The sequence below is a fragment of the Corvus kubaryi genome, unplaced genomic scaffold (genome assembly GCF_017639235.1).
Source record: "Corvus kubaryi isolate FWS band 111438036 unplaced genomic scaffold, C.kubaryi_AGA036_p1.0 76, whole genome shotgun sequence".
Taxonomy (NCBI): Eukaryota; Metazoa; Chordata; class Aves; order Passeriformes; family Corvidae; genus Corvus; species Corvus kubaryi.
Window position 1 is genome coordinate 8,175,000 of NW_024582063.1, and position 16,760 is coordinate 8,191,759.

The 16,760-nt window shown below is 36.8% G+C and overlaps 1 protein-coding gene across 2 annotated transcripts in view; it reads right to left on the reverse strand.

Moving 5' to 3' along the window:
- Positions 1–304: 304 nt before the first annotated feature.
- Positions 305–16,760, reverse strand: part of CENPF (centromere protein F) — a 35,709-nt gene continuing 19,253 nt past the window's right edge. For both annotated transcript variants that reach the window (XM_042051721.1, XM_042051722.1), the window contains exons 12-20: positions 12,941–16,362; positions 10,143–12,437; positions 9,445–9,585; positions 8,230–8,406; positions 7,324–7,485; positions 5,815–6,001; positions 4,636–5,109; positions 3,167–3,360; positions 305–627 (exon numbers count right to left, since the gene is read on the reverse strand). In XM_042051721.1, the coding sequence (XP_041907655.1) occupies positions 427–627; positions 3,167–3,360; positions 4,636–5,109; positions 5,815–6,001; positions 7,324–7,485; positions 8,230–8,406; positions 9,445–9,585; positions 10,143–12,437; positions 12,941–16,362 (7,253 nt within the window). In that variant the 3' untranslated portion in view covers positions 305–426. The remainder of the gene's footprint in view (positions 628–3,166; positions 3,361–4,635; positions 5,110–5,814; positions 6,002–7,323; positions 7,486–8,229; positions 8,407–9,444; positions 9,586–10,142; positions 12,438–12,940; positions 16,363–16,760) is intronic.

Here is a 16,760-nt window from a genome sequence, read left to right on the forward strand (position 1 = left end):
GGTTTAGGCTGAACATTAGGAAGAAATTCTTCACAGAAAGAGTGATTGGTCATTGGAGTGGGCTGCTCTGGGAGGTGGTGGAGTCACCATCTCTGGAGGTGTTTAAGAAAAGACTGGATGAGGCACTCAGATCCATGGTCTGGTTGACAAAGTGGTGTTAGGTCATAGGTTGGATTCAATGATCTCAAAGGTTTTTTTCCAACCTAACTGCTTCTGTGATTCTATAAGATCAATTATATCTGTTCACTATTATCTCACCAATTTGAGTGACTACTGGTATTAGTAAATATTCACAAACAAGCTCTGCAGAAACCATATATCATTACTCATTGGAGAAGAGAAAATGGTGCCCTCCATATAGTTCTGATACTTATTTTACAAATGGGTTTTGATCACCAGTTATTCTGAGTTGTGACTAAGTCAGATTTACTGCACCTTACAATTTTCTTTTTGCTCATCTTGCTCAGATAATCCTTGTTCATTTAGGGAATTTTTTGCTTTGTGCATTATACAACTCTCCCTGGTATTATCAGAGAGAGGTTTCGGAGGTTGTTTATGCAGGCAAAGAGGTGACCTTGATGTAGAATTCATCAGTGGAAAAGCTTGGGACTGCTGCTCACCATTTTCCTGTAACACAAACAAAAACATCCTTGTTTACTGGTAATGGAAAACCATATATGCTTTCTGCCTTGGGTCAAAAGACTTGCTGCAAAAGACTAAATATCGGGAATTTACAAAAAACACAGACATTGAAAACAGAAAAAAATATTTTTAAGGCACTTATCACTCTGAATACACAACACAATGAGGCTTGATAACTCTTGCTTTGTTGTGGTATGAGATGAAATATCTGCTACACTACTGGCAAGCTACTGCCAGGAACAGAAAAAAGCTACACAAGGAAGAGACAGTACTCTTAAGCTGTTTACTAAAGTACCTAGTAGTGTGTACCAAGAGCTGTATTTAATTTTTTCTGTACATATTCTGCAAACATAAAGCATAGGTGTCGCTTTTTTTGCTGACATCTGGACAGAAACCACTGCTTTCACATTTTGACCGATGTGCAGCCAAAGCACTCAATTTAAATTCTACATTAAATTCACATTAAAAAGTGAATACATTTGCATATGAACATGACAGGCACATTTTAAACACCTTGAGAAATTTGCAAGAGTATGAAGAGTTTGAAAGAGTATTTGAAATAAATTACATACAAGTATCTGTCAAAGAGAAGGAAACAAGGCTTATTTCAGTTTTAAAACAAAACACACCATTTACTGTATTAATATAAAGCATGAAACAACATTTTTTGATGGTTTCAACAAATGGTGAAACAATATGAGCAATTCCTCCAGAAATTCCCAAATGTACATCATCTTGAAATAAAACCAACACACATATCCAGCAGTGTCCAAGAGAGAAGGGCACTAATTCCTGGAGCTGATGACTTTTGCATATTTACACTTGGGGGGAAACAAAACCAACAATGAAATCTTAATTACTGTGATCTAGTGGAAGGTGAGGAGTAGCCTGTCCTTGGACCTAGACAATACAAACTTAGAGAAAAAAGGAGGAATGTTGGGGAAATCCCTCCCCCAGTAAAATTAGAAAAAAATTATTACTGATTACTTGTTACTTGCTATAACCTTGACTATGGTCAGCAAGAGTCTACAAGCTTACACCACTCTGGCAGGTCATTACTACACAACTTTCTGTGACCAAGGCTTCCTTTCTTTTTTCACTACTCAGATTCTTTACGAGCAGCATCACTTGTTTCTAAAGTTATAGGGAAACAGACATAAAGGAGTATAAATGAAATTTATTGGCATCACTTAATGAAACAGTAACAAAACACAGACCTCCAGGCAATGTCTGTAAGAAGCAGCAACTCTTGGCAAGTGGGGTAATTACCCCTTGAAATAACATACACAAATTCAGTGGATTTACTCTCACTACAAACCACAGATTTCCTGTTGCTGTAGCTCCAAACAAATTATGGCTCTGATCTGTCTTCCCAATGGTGCTTTCTGGCCTCAAAAGCTGTACCTTCATTAACTATGTGGCACTTGCCTCTACTTACTTGTGGTATCTTGCCAAAATACTTTATGTGCAAATACAAACTAACTGGATTAAAAAAAAAAAAAAAGGAAAGAAAAAATAAAGAAAAACCCCAAAAAGCTATGTGCAAGATTTCGTTGATTGTCAAGAGAATGCTTTTGTGTAACCTGGCAAACTGGAAGGATTTTATCTGCTTATCTACTGACTTATTTCTGTGCAGCCCTCACACAAAGAGCTATCAATAACTATTGTCTTACTGCTCAACTTGAGATAACATGGTTACAAACTTTGGAGGAGGTTTTGGACAACAAAAGGTTTATTTCTGTCCTAAATTTGGAACAATCTTCTATAACCTGCAAAGCATTTGCATCATCTTATAACATGTTACTCTGATGTGCTGTGAAACAGTCAGCAAGGTGTCTATTACTGAAAACACAAAGTTAATGTAAACCTCAGTTACTAAACTTATTTTAATAACAATCCACTTCAAAACATAACTGTGTAGTATTTACTTGTTTTGATGACATCAAAGTCTGGTAAGCATGAGCTGGTCTAGTGGAAGGTGTCCCTATCTGCAGCAAGGAGGTTGGAATTAACTGATCTTTAAGGCCCCTTCCAAACACAACCCATTCTTTATCATCCAGATGTTCCCTATTTACATATTTAATAGCCTCACAAATATCTGTAGTTATTCTATGAATTCCAAGAAAATCTGTTTGCAGAAAACTTCAAGCTCAAACTCCCAGAGGTTAGTCCTTTTGGTGGTTACTTTCTCTGCAACCTAAGAAACCACAGTATAAAGAATATCTGCTCTTTAATATCCATTATAAGAAATGGAAAATATACCTGTATTGAATTTACATTTCTCACTGGTTGTTCCTATGAGGTCACAAATAACAGCACATGAACAATTTGCAGATTGCTACTATGGTCAAGACCTATGTCATATTTTAGTTATTCGGTATTTATGATCTTCTCTCCACTGTATTTTTGAGGAACATAAAGAATGATATGTCCTCAAATAGACTTGGCAAGATGAATACACTTAGTGAATGCATTAAGTCTTCCCCATGACTTTCATACCCAGACAAAAATTTTTCCAAGTTACCTTTTGTGGTTTGCTGCCACCAGGTGTCGAACAGCAGCACTCACCAAGATGGTCTGGCCTGCACTTCTGTGAGTCCTGTGTAGGCAAAGGCCTCTTCTCACTTGAGGAAGCCAGATTGGGACTGGATCTGAGGTGCAGTGTTGTTCTACGTAAAATGTAAGGGCTGACCTTGCCAGTGGGGATGTCAGCAAACCCTGAAAAATAAACAGCTTCTATAAAAACCAGCTAAAGCAATCACACTTCCTCAAGTGGATTTCTTTCTTCACAATAGAGTAAAATAGCTGACTGAAATAAATCATTTGTTCCATTGGAGAAAATGGAACAAAGAGATTGCTGAATAGATCTTGTGCATTCCAAAATTCAAATGCAAAACTTGGCTATCACAGAACAACCACTGAATTACAAGAGCAATTCTACAGAAAAAAATTCAAACAAGTGTTTGGTCTTTTTCTTTACATTATTATGTGGAGTGTAATTTCAAACTGAAAACCAGTAATGGTTAATTCATGATAACGTGACATAATGCTCTTGATTTTTAATACTTTTCTCTGCATAGAACTACTGTGTTACAGATTGTCTGTTATTTCTCTATCTAGCGTAAAAGTCAAATATGATATATGGCACAATACATCCTCAGAACAGGTCTATTTTCAGAAAAATAGTAATGCTGGTAAGAAAGTGAAATGCAAATAATGTTTTGCCTTAGAAATTCTGACTTCTGGGAGTAACCAAAGTTGAGGCAATTCAGTATCTCTATGGTTTGTCCTTTACTGATGGTAATTACATTAATTATAAAGTGCTATTTGATAGGTAGTTGAACATACAATATATTTTTCAAGCCCTGATTTGTGTAGGCTTCTCAGTTACTCTCTGCTGCAGTAAACCCTTATATGGAACACCAGGCTACCTAATTTCATGGCATTCATAGCAGATGGAAAGTGAACTCTCATGGAGATGTTAATGTATTACTGCTGTGGGCAAGACAGTTTCAACTCAGGGAATTTATTTGATTTCATGTTTTGCAAATTAACACACTTTTAATTACTGGTATTGAAAGAAATAAAAGCACACAAATAAGCAAACACTTGGGGAACACACCTGGGCTTCTCTCCAGACACCAGTCCTCCCCAGTTTCTGGTCTCCAATCACCTCACTACACACTACACCTGTGAGTAAGGTGATGGGAGCACAGGAGACTGCCACAACCATTTAACTCTTAGCAGAATGGGCCTTATTAATCCAACAGAAATGCGTTCTGCTGGTCTAACACCAGAGCTCCACAAAAGCTAACTTGCCACCAACTGCCGCGTCTCTCATTGACTGCTTTCACCTTCCATCACTGTCACCAAAAATGTTTGCATAATCCCCAACTCAGAGTGAAAGCCCTTCAGCAAAAAAAAAAAAAAAAAAGAGGAAAAGCACACCTGCTGTGCTCAGAAAACATTTGCCTTCACAAGACACACAAATACCTTTCTGCACTATTTCTGGAAGCCCATCCAGCTCACAGTCAGTGTTCTCCTGACAGAGATTTTGAGAGATACCACACTTCCTTTTCTTTTTCGATGAAGTCTCAGGAGCAGGAGATCTTGGTTCTCCATTGTCTTTTCTGCTGTCTTCACATCTCTGCCTTTTACTTGAAAGCTTAGTGGTATCTCCATCTGACCTTCTCTCTCTGACAGACTGTTTGCTCACTGTTAATGACTTATCTGAATTCAGCAAAGGAGTGCTGACGGCATCACTCGTTTGCTGTTTCAGCTGAGTACTCAACAAACTGACTTGTGTTTTCAGCATCTCATTTGCTTCCTCTAGTTTATGATATTTAACAATTAAAGAGCAGTATTTCTCCAAGTTCTCATTTGCTTCTCTGGTCTTCAGTTCTGTAGATTCCTGTAATTCTTCCAATTTTAACTTGATTTCTTCTGTACTGGCATTATCATCAGCATCTTTCAAGGAAAAACATTATTATTCATATAACTGACATAAAAATTACAATACATAAGAATTTATAATACAATGGTCACACATCTTTTAATTATACATGTTCTGTAACAGTTTAACTATAAAAAAATGACTGTGAAACAAACTCAGTAATATGATAGACATAGTAATGTCCCCGTTAAATAGAGAACATGCAAATTTTGAAAATAATCCTTGACCAGTGCACGGGGAAACATTTTCCCTCTCGTTTTGTAACTTCTCAGCACTCACTTTGCACCCTTAACTTGCTTTAAGTATCATTTGCAATACAGTGCATCTCATGAGACGAGCTAAAATATAAAGAACAAAGCATGAGAATCAGAGGGAAAAGCTTGCTGAAAAATGATAAAAGAACCTGCACACAAACCTTGCTTAATAAGGAAAACATCTCTGTTCTTCCTTAAGCCACTGTTAACACCAAAAATCTAATATTTAATGTATTTATTCATAACCTACTGCTGTTTCTGAGAAGAGAGACAATAACTTGAAGAGGAAAAAAGATTAGCTAGATTTTGAAAATGTTTGACATTTGCACTTGTAATTTTTTATCTTAGTTAAGAATCACGGTCTGTACTAGAGCTGCATGTGCAAGTGGACATTTTAGGGAACAAGAAAGTTTTACAGACTAATGCACCACTAAGAAAGCTTTAAGATAATCTAGATTCAGTTACCTTCTTTATTATGCTTTGCCACAGTCAGATTTTCCTTCTTTAGCAGCTCATCATGTTCAGCTAGTTGTTTCTGCAACATTTCCTTTTCCTGTTCCAACTGCTTACAGGATTTCATCCACATCTGCACTTTACTGTGGGCATATTCATTTTCCTTCTTCAGCTGAATTATAACGTTACTATTATCAGCCTAAAAAGTACGAAATTTAGTTATTTCACCAGAAACATAACTCCTCCTTTTAAACATTATAATGTCAAATGAAATAATAGAATCATTAAAGTTGGAAAGGACCTTCAAGATCATCGAGTCTAACCTTTGATGGAACACCACCATATCAACTAATCCACAGCACCACTAAGGGCCACATTGAGTTGTTTCTTGAACCCTTCCAGTGATGGTGACTCCACCACTTCCCTGGGCAGCCCTTTCCAATACTTAACATTGTTCCCTACAGTGAGAAAATTCTTCACAATGTCTAACCTGAAACTTTTATCATCCCACTGGTCTGGTACCAACCAGTGTGCAAATACCACACCGTGAGCACAGCTAAGAGCCTTGTCTGCTACATTCACACTACCATGGGTACCGTTTTCTGTCACTGGCACACATCCCACAGGACTGCTCTTATTAAAGAAATTAACTCCACAGTGGAAGGCCCTAAGAATAAAGAACTGTTGAGCAAGATGAGTGTATTGTAACTCTGTGTTTACTTGCAAGTAAATTGAATTGACTGTGTTTCTTCAAGAGCGCATTTAGAGAGACACTTATTCCTGAAGTGGGAGTACAGAGTTGAAGCCAGAAATCAAGCACAGACTGAAGCAGGACCAAAAAAAAAACCAACCAAATATCAACCCAAAAAAACCCCAAAAACCCCAAACCACCAAGAAAACAAGAAAAATGCAGGGATTATTGGTACATAAATTCAATTTTATGGACAGTGAAGCTTCACCTGTGCTACTAGAAAGCAAACCAAGAACATGAAGAACTGTTCCCAGCTGTCAGTAGCTCACAGTATGTGGAGCTCATATTCCAGCATCGCTAAGAACAATTCCGTCAGAGGATTACACTAGTTAATAACTGTAATGAGAATGCCACATAAAATGGAATTGATAAACATGAATCAAGAGCAATCTATCAAGACTAATGCTTAGGATCGGTGACGGTACATTTTACCATCAAAGTAATTCACAAACAGAAAATAGAGGAGGCATTGCAAAGGCTCTTTGAGTGAATTCCAGCCACGTTTTAGCTCAGCTGCAGACACTGTAGACTGCTGTGTTTAGGGTCACAGAAACCAATTCTAGGCGATCTCAGTCACGGCACACAGAATTTATCTAATGTAAATCAATAGTAACAATGTTTTCCCCAGGCTCTATGTTCTCTTTAGTTAAACAAAAGCTGTATCAAAGTCAAGCCAAAGTTCTGGAGCACCAGTTCTCAATACTATATTTATTTTACTACACAGTGTCTGGAATCTCATTAAATTGGTCATGCTTAGGGGTTTCTCTTACCTTAGTTTTTAGGAGTTCTCCTAAGGCTTGATTAGCTTCTTTAAGGGAATTGTTTAGCTGTTCGTTATTTGACTTCAAACGCTCAATTTCCAATTTTTGTGACCTGACAAAGTGCTCCAGTGAACTAATCTTCTCATGACAGGCCTCAAATTCTACTTCATTCTAGAGAAAGAAAATGTGCCTAATTACTACGATAATAAAAGGGACACTGAGTTGTACTTTAAAGATGTGCCTAACAGCATATCACAAACCCACAGGAATTCCACAGCAAATTTAATATGTTATGTTTGAGGAGCTTAAAACTGAAAGGGCAATTTGTCTCAAGTATATATTTTGAATACTAGAATCTTGCCTCTAAGAAGTCTGTCATAAGAAAATCTTTATATTTTACTATAACTTGCTCTGACATCTACTTTCTATTAATAAGAATGATAACTATTAAGAAACAATTATAGTAAGTTATTTGCCTGTGTTCTACTGGCCTCAAGTAAATGTTCACACATATTTCTGCAGAGAAGTTGATAGCTCTTTGCATATAGCCCGTCTGACAAATATATTTCCAACAAATTTGTCCTTATATCCTGAAGTGGTTAAATTTTCTTCCCTATTCCTACCAAAACAACAATTTCCTGGATTAAAAATACTGTTGCTTCCCCATTTTCAAGGTTATAGTCCCAATGAATTTTTATATAGATTAAATGCTTACTGAGTTGTGAGATAAATTCACATTTAGGTGCTTGCTATATGGAAAAAGGTTAATTTAACACTTACTAAGTTCTAAGGTATGTAGATTTTGGAAATATTGTTAGCAAAGAAATTCTTTTGCAATAGTATCAGCAAAATTTTGTCAAATACGAGAACTGAATTAAAAACTCACAGCACTACTCTTTCTATTTTCTGATTTACCTTTCTGTTTGCTTCTGTCAGAGCATCCTGATGCTCTTTCTCTGCTTGAAGTAGTCTGTCTTTGTATTCTGATATTTGTCTTTTAATTTCACTTTCTTTTTCTTGTAGTTGATGCTGGACCATCTCCAAACTCCTGGTCAGTTCATTATTTTCTGACATTGTTAGCTGCAGCTGAATCTGTAAACAGTAATAGCACCTTCGTTGGTATTTGGAATTATCTCAATGGAGAAAGGGTTGACCCATTCAACTGTTTAAATCTGAAGCATCTCTGAATTTCCAAAAACAACTTGATAGGAAAAAGATATTTAACAGTGGGTAAACACACTGTAATCAAAGAAAGGAACATATGAACACAAAAGGTAGGACAGAAGGCAAAGGAAGGTTTTCTTAAAAGAAAACATGTGCAAGTTTTCCAACACCGTTAAATCAAGCAGCACTGCCAAAATCAAAGCTTAACCTCTGCAAACATTGTTCCCTCTGAGAGTGACTTGAGAGGTTAAGGGTCACTTTCTCCACCCTCTTTAAGATGACAAAACTTTCTAAGCATTTTAATTTTCATCCACCTTCCTAACTACTTTTTGGACAGCTGGCCTGTATTTCCATTTAGGATTTCTGAAAGTTGTGGAAATCTCTGTTCTTCTCCCACTCAAAATCCTCAACGCCACAATAGAAACAACCCCCTGGTTATAAAATTTTCTAAATAATGTTAGTAGGTCAGACGACCACATAAAGTGGTTTAAAGATATCATACAGTTCACAATTAAGATCTAAAGCTGTCTAGATGATAAAATAGCCTCGAAGAATTAAATGCAAACAAATTAAAAATAAAGGCTCTAAAATTGTTTCTTCCTTGACTTTGCCCTGAACTACTTTAGCACTACTGAAAGTAGTTTCGAAAAATGGTTTATTCCTTATCTGATCTCCTCAGTCTGATGATTGAAAGCCTGTAGTAGAGAATTTCTCAGCACTGAAAAATGTCTAGATAACCAGCAGTGGCCTCTATGCCAAGAAAACATAGTCTGGATGGAAGGAAGAGGGAAAAAACTATTAACTGATCATTTTGTGTCAGAAGAGAACATTGGATTTTTTTAAATTTGTAAGCAAGAACCTCTAATACTGTACATTATCACAGACTCCCTTGACCAGCCTCCACACATGTACTGTACTCGAGCATCTGGCCTTGAACATAGAAATACTGCAGATGGGGTAACTTACTTTGTTCTTTTCTGAATGTTCTTGAACACATTGCATTTCTTCAGCAAGCTTATTTCTTTCTTCCTGTAATTTGGTAATCTTCTGTTCTGTATTATCTAGCTTGACTTGCAGCTCAGTTTGACTTTCAGCCAGTTCATTTACCTGAAATTAAATTTTCCAGAATTATTTTTAATTCATGAGTCATGACCTTCAAAGAATTTACTTAAATGGAACAAATAGCTTTTAAGATGCGTTATTTTTTTCCCACAGCTGGTCAAGTTTTAAGCAAGAGTCATAACAGGGTAATGATGTTTTCACATGGCAAATGCACTATTGTTGTTTCACTTTCTTTTGAGCTTCCAAAGTATTTATTCTTGATACAAGAACTCAATCACCCAATACCAACTTGTTCCTCCTCCTTTTCTTCTACAGGAAAGAGGAAACTTTCCTGCATTTTTGATTGCTTAAATGTCTATATCTACTTTCAAGCTACCTTCTCATTCATCCTATGCGAAACAATGCCGGGCTTTCCAGCTCTGTAAATTCAATGAAAATTCATGATTGCATGGAAAATGTAATTTTAAAAATAGAATGTTTCCTGCAAAAGTTTGAGGTTAAAATTATTTTAGCATTTAATTTATTAAGGAAGTGGTAAGCCCAGAGGACACTTTATCCTCACTCCTACAAAGGGAACTCTACCCTAATGGAAATTATATTACCTTTTTACATAGAGTGTTCTTTTCACAAAGTGTAGATTCCAGTTCCTTCTCAAGGTCCTTATAAGACATTTTCAGAACATTCAGGATATCCAGAGAGGTTTCACCATCAGAAAAATGTCGCTCCTTCAGCTTCAACTCAGCAATCAAATTCTGCAGCCTCTCTTTTTCCTGGTGCCAGCATTCAAGCTCACGCTGCATATGTGTCAGCTGCAAAGATAGTGCTTCTGTTTCTTTCACCTGCTTTTCAAGAGCGCAATTTTCCTGCACCTTTTCATCGAGTTTATGTTTACAATCCATCAATTCTTGAACAAGTACTTCCCTTGCTTGATCCAATCTGATGCTTTCATTTTTTATTTCCTGACATTCCTGTAATACCATTATTTTATCTTGCTCAAGATGAGCCACCTGATTAATCAAGACTTGCTCTTTTGCTCTAGCATCTGCTTCCTCCTTGCATGAAAACTCTAATTTCTTACTCATATCTTTGAGCTCAGATTTTAGTAATACCACAGTATTTTCAAACTCATCCTTGATTTGTATCTTTTCTCCCTCCTTTTCTTCCAACTGTTTTGCTGTAGTCAAATTTGAAGACTCTAGTTCAAGGAATCTTTCTTGCATTTCTTTTAAATCTTTAGCCAAACACTCTTTTTGTGAGGTGAGGACATCAATTTGTAAGTTAGAACATTTCAGCTTTTCAGTCATATCTTCCATCTCCGCTGCTAATGTTTCTGCCTCTGCCTTGGCAGTCTCCAACTCAATAACTGTATCTTCTAGATTTTTCTCTGACATCTCCAATTCCCTTTCAAGTCTCTCTATTTTATCCTGGAGAGAGTCAGTTTTCCGTTCATTGTCTCTCAGCTTTTCAGCAATGTGACGTTTTTTCTTCTCATCAGACTCAATTTTTACTTTCAGCTTCTCAATTCCACATCGCAACTGGTCTGCTTCTTTCTGTGCTGCGCAGAGTCTTGCAGCAAGTTCTCCCTTTTCCATTAACAAGCCTTCCAAAGATTTGGAAAGCTTTGAGTTTTCCATTTCTGATGAACTTAATTTATGCTGCATCGTTTCCAGCTCTTTTGCAATCAGCTCTTTTTCTTTCTTTGAATCTGCTGCTTCATTCTGGAGTTTTTCTTTTTCTAAGGTGAAAGATACAGCATCATTTCCTAAACTTTGCAGCTTCTGAAGAAGATGGTCTTTTTCATTGGATAATTGATTTGCATCAGATTTTGCAGCCTCAAGCAGATGTGTTTGTGTCCTCACTTCATCCTCTAACCTTCTAATGAATTCAGTAGAATCCATCTTAGCTAACTCTAACTCTTTTAATTGTTCTTGTAGCTTTTGATACTTTTGATCCATGTCTTTTTTGCTTTCAGACAAAATACTCAGCTCTTGGCCAATACAGTTTCTCTCAGCTGTGACTGAAACAAGGTGCTCTTGAAAGCTAGAAATAGTTTTCAGGTGAACTTCCCTCTCCCTTTCCAATTGCTGACATTTTGCCTGAAGCATTTCAATGTCATGCTCTATAAACAAGGCATGGTTCTCATTATTAACTTGCTCAGATTTTGGACTCCCCCATTCATTTTCAGCTGCATGAAATTGTTCCTGACAATCTCTGTTGGCCATTTCTACATCATTCAACGTGTCTGCTACATTAGACGATCTAACTTTACATATCTCCAGCTCAGACTTTAGGTTCTCAGGTTCTTTTTCTAATGAGACTACTTGAAGAGATAAGTCCTGCTTATTGTCAGAAACTGTTGCATAGTTTTCCTTTATGTCGTGGTTTTCTTCCTTAACAGCTACAGTAGCTTCCTCCAGTTTTGCAAAAGCTGAGCTATTTGAAGTTATTTGTGCCTCCTGGAAGTTCATCTCCAAATTTAATTGCTCTACTTTTATCTTTAAACCAACATGGTTTGGGTTTTTTTCTATCTCATAGATCAGCTTCAAATTTTCAGCTGTCTGCTGTTTTGCCTCTTCCTGAAGCATTTCAGTAGTTATTTGATTTTCACAGAAATACCCAGCACTCAAACCCCTACTATTAGAAAATGACCATGCACTAGCATGGTCTGAGGGACTGCTTATTTTTCCTGACATATTTCTACACTCATGTTCTCCAGAAATATTCTCAGTGTAATCTTCCATTAATCTTGCTTCAGCAGTCTCAGTTTCATTTTCACACATAGAGGCATCTCCTGCAGCCATTTCCTCAATGGGAATTATTTTAAGATTATTGTTTTTCAGACCTGAGTTTTCAACAGGCACTCCCAACTTAAAAGAACTGTTTCCTTGTTCTATGTTCTGCAAGGAATAAGAATCAATCAATTAAAAAAAAAAATCAGGGGGAAGTATACATATGATAAAAAACATGGTAAGTTTTAAAAGTTCTCTTAAACCAGTAAAGCTCCTGCTCTTACGCAAAAGAGATGCATCCCTCCCTACTTCAGAGCTTCCTTTCTTACAGAAAGGATTGACACTTCTTTATACACACATCTTTAGCCAAAAGGTTTTAAAGACATTGAGGGAGAAATTTCAGATAAATTTGCTGAAAGTCTACGTGCAAAGATACCACATATTTCTGTATTTTGGGAAAATAGGTGTCTACATGACAAAGTGAACTATTATTAGCATTGCTAAGGGGACAAAGGTTACTGCTTGAATATAGATTTTTCTTCTTTCTCCAAAAAGTAGTACTGCTTCTGTGGGGCACAATTTTAAATAGATTTTATCGGAAAATTTAAATTTGGGTCACCACAAATCAAAGGTTTTACATAAAACTCATTTGCATGACAGCAATTACTTACATTTTCATTATCTGTGCACAGCAGTGAATGAGAACTTAAATCAAGGACCTGTAGCTGGAGCCTTGCTGCTTCCAGCTCCAAAGAGAGATTCTCAGTTTGTTTTCTTTCTGCTGCCAGTTTGCACTCCATCTCCATAGTCACATTATTCAGCTTCTGCTGCCATTCTTCCTTTTCAGATAGATTTTGCTGTTTGAGAAGATCTATTTCTTTCCTTTCAGAAAGTATAACTTCTTTCAGCTCTTGTATTTCCTCATTTTTCATATTCTCTTGAACATGAAACTGATCTTCAAGCACCTTGATGGCCTTCTCATATGTCTGACAGAGCATCTGCAGTTCTTCAATTCTACTTTCAAGGTTAGATTTTCTTGGAGTAATACTCCTGAGCTCTCTAACAGAGTCCAAATTTTCAACCAAAATTTCTGTTGCATCCTCTGAAATTACTTCTACAGAACTGTCTGGCTGATTCATTTCCTCTGTCCATTTGCATGTACCACGGTTACGAGAATCAACCACCTTACTTACTTCTATCAAACAGGGATTTACAGAAAGATCTGAGGAAGAATCCGTGGCCTTAGTGTCATCTAATTTAGACAGCATGTCACCTTGGCTGGAAGACAGTGACACTCTCAAAGAATCTACATGAGCACTGCTCAGACTTGTTGACAATGAAGAATTTTCTGCCTTCAGTACTTCAATGCAAGACTGTAGCTCACAAATCTTTGAGCTCATACTGCAGTGCTGTTCATATAATTTTAGGTGTTCATTCTGGAAAGTCAAAAGCCTCTCTCTTACCTCAGTAAAGTGTATCTTAACTTCTTTGCTGGACAATTTTAAATCTTCATAGTCAGAAGTATTGCATTCTTTAAGTCTGAAGGGCATTTCCTTATTATCAGAACACATTCTCACATCACTGTTATCACTTTGATCCATAAGTTCATCAGGAAGAACAGCTTTCTCAGCTTTTAAATTGCTATCCGCATTCATTATATTATCTTTCTCCTCTTTATTAATACCTGTGGTACCATTGGTATTTGCATCTTTGAATCCAGAGGCTAATGCAGTGTTCTCACTCTGCAACCTCTCACACATTTTCTCGAGCTCACTCAGCTGGTTTATCGTTACTTGCAAAGAGGATGCCAGCAACACCGATGAGGGACTTTCATCTATTCGTCTTTTGCCACAATCCTGGGAAATGTCACCATAATTACACTCCAATGAGTGGCCATCGTCCTCTAATGCTGTAAGCGAAGAATCTGCACTTTTCTGTTCTTTAACAGACAGTAGTTCTTGCTGCAGTCTCTCTTTCTCCCTCATGCTTTTCTCAAGTTCTGCTTCCACACCTTTTAAAGCAGTCTCCAGTTGCATCACTTCTAACCTGCAGTTCTCTAGAGAGAGTTCGCTATCCTCAAAATCCATTTGAAGAAGCTCAAGTTTAACCTGGCATTTATTCAGCTCAATGTCCTTTTCTTCCATGGACTTTCTGAACTGTTCTGAACAGTCTCTCTGTTCACAGTTAACATCGCATATTAGAGATTCATTTTCTGTTGGTAGTTCCTTCCCCAATAGCTCATTTTCTTGAGGTACAAGGCCACATTTCTCTTGAACTGTATTTTGTGTTGTCCTGACATTTAACCTTTCCTGACTTACACAGTCAAGCTCTATAGAAGGCACATGTTGGATGTTGGAAAATTCTGACTGCAGTTGCTGAAGTTCTTGAACCAAACCCTTTTTTATTTCTTCTGATACTATTAGTTTATGCAAAATATCTTTGTTCTCACTAAGTACCTGTTTCTCTTGTTCTAATTTTGCTTTTTTTTCCTCAAATTCAATTGTCTGCTCTCTCAGAATGCTCATAACTTTTCCATTTTCTTCTTCTACTAATTTATACTTTTCCTGCAAAACTTCAAGCTCTGTTTTGATTTCTTCAGTTCTTGATTCAATACGCTGTCTTTCCTCCTCATGTTTTCCAGACATTTCAGAAATTATTTCTTCTCTTTCCTTTAAACTATCATAAATATTTTTATTTGCCTCCAGTAAAGTTACTTGTTCTTGCTTTAAAGCACTGCTTAAATCCCTAAGGGCTTCATTTTCTTCAGTAAGTTCACCAATTTTTTTACTGTATGAGCAAACCATTGAAGACATGTCCTTCTTCTCTGAATCCCATGTTTCAGACATGAGCTTCAGCTGTCTTAGTGACTCCTCAAGCAATTTATTATTGATCTTTAAATCCTGAAGCTCAGCTTGTCGGTTTTCTAATCTTTCATTCAGAGTTTGCAGTTGCATGTCCTTTTCCTCAAGAATAGCTGAAGTTTTTTCAACTAATTCCTGATGTGCTGAAATATCCGCTTGCAAGTTACTGATGTGCTGCTCGGTTTCTGTCACGAAGCTTTTGTGCTTCTGTTCTACTGCAAATAATCTTTGTGCCGTTTCACTCTTTATTTGCAGTAATTCTTCATACTGCTGCTGCTGATTTGAATTCAGCTGCTTTTGAGCTGCTAAAGAACTCTCAAGAAAAGAGATCTGCTCTTGTAAATTGGCCAGATCCTTAGTTTTTCGCACTTCTAGGAGAGCTCTTGCACATCCGTGATCTTCAGTGTTGAAGTTAGTTGCTGCAAGTTCCATATTATCTAAAGGAGTCTTATCCTGGCTGCTTTGCAAATTAACTTCTCCATCTTCAGTCACTTCTGAAGTATCTTTCACTTTTACAAGACAACAGATTTTTTCATATTCACCAAGCAGGTCACGATAGCATTGCTCCCTTTGCAGTCCTTGACTTGCTGCCAACTGTAACTTTTCTTCTACTTCAGCAACTTTGTTGGTGAGCTGGAATATTTTACAGCACATATTTTCTATCTCTTTGCAGTACTTTTTATCAGAACATTCTGCTTTCTGCTTAAGTTCATCAAAAGCTTTTTTTTGTTCTTCTAATTCTGCACTTTTACATTCCAGCATATCTTTAAGTTCTCTAATCTCTGTGGATTTCCTGTCACTTTCAGTTTGCATCATTCTAAGTTTCTCACCATGCTCATGATTTTTGCTTTGCTGACTTTGAAGGGAACTCTCCAAGTCATTAATGTGAGCCAGCATACCTTCCTTTTCAGACTTAAGTTTATAAATAAGATGATCAGTTTCATTTTTCCATTGAGAAAAAACAGTAGCCTCTTTTTGCAATTCTTCACATTCTCTCTGCTTTAACCCAAGGAGTTTCTGCAAAGCTTCTGACTGTCCCTCCATCTTACTTATTTTAGAGTCTTGTTCTTTAATATGATTATCTTTTTCCTTGAGGAGACCTCGGGTAGACTCTTGTTGCTTTTCCATGTCAGCTAAAGTTATTTTCAGGTTCTCCAGTGAAAGCGAGCTCTCTTGCCTTTTAAATTTCTCTTCCAGTAATTTCAGCTCCACTTCCTGAACAGCATTCTTATCTGTAGAAGAAAATATCAAATCTTTTCCAGTCAATACTGTCAAGTCTATTGATAACTTTCTAGATGAGGTGTTACTATTTACTTTTACTATTTTCAATTTTCATTCTACTGCAAAGCATTACTCTTAAGTTATATCACTAGATGAAGGATGTTTATATCACTTTAGGCTATCAGGCACTAAATACAGGCAGCTTTCCATAGAGGAATTGCAAACCAGAAGTTTTCTATTTTAATTAGATTCTATGAAAACAAATTTGCTGGTAAGTTCAGTACACTTTAATTATTTTCAGAACAGCGTATCTTCAGGAACTGTACATATTCCTAGACAAAAACCTTCTTTTCATTCACAACAAACTCAGTGTTGTTAAAAAACACTAATCATGCCCCCCAGCAGAAAC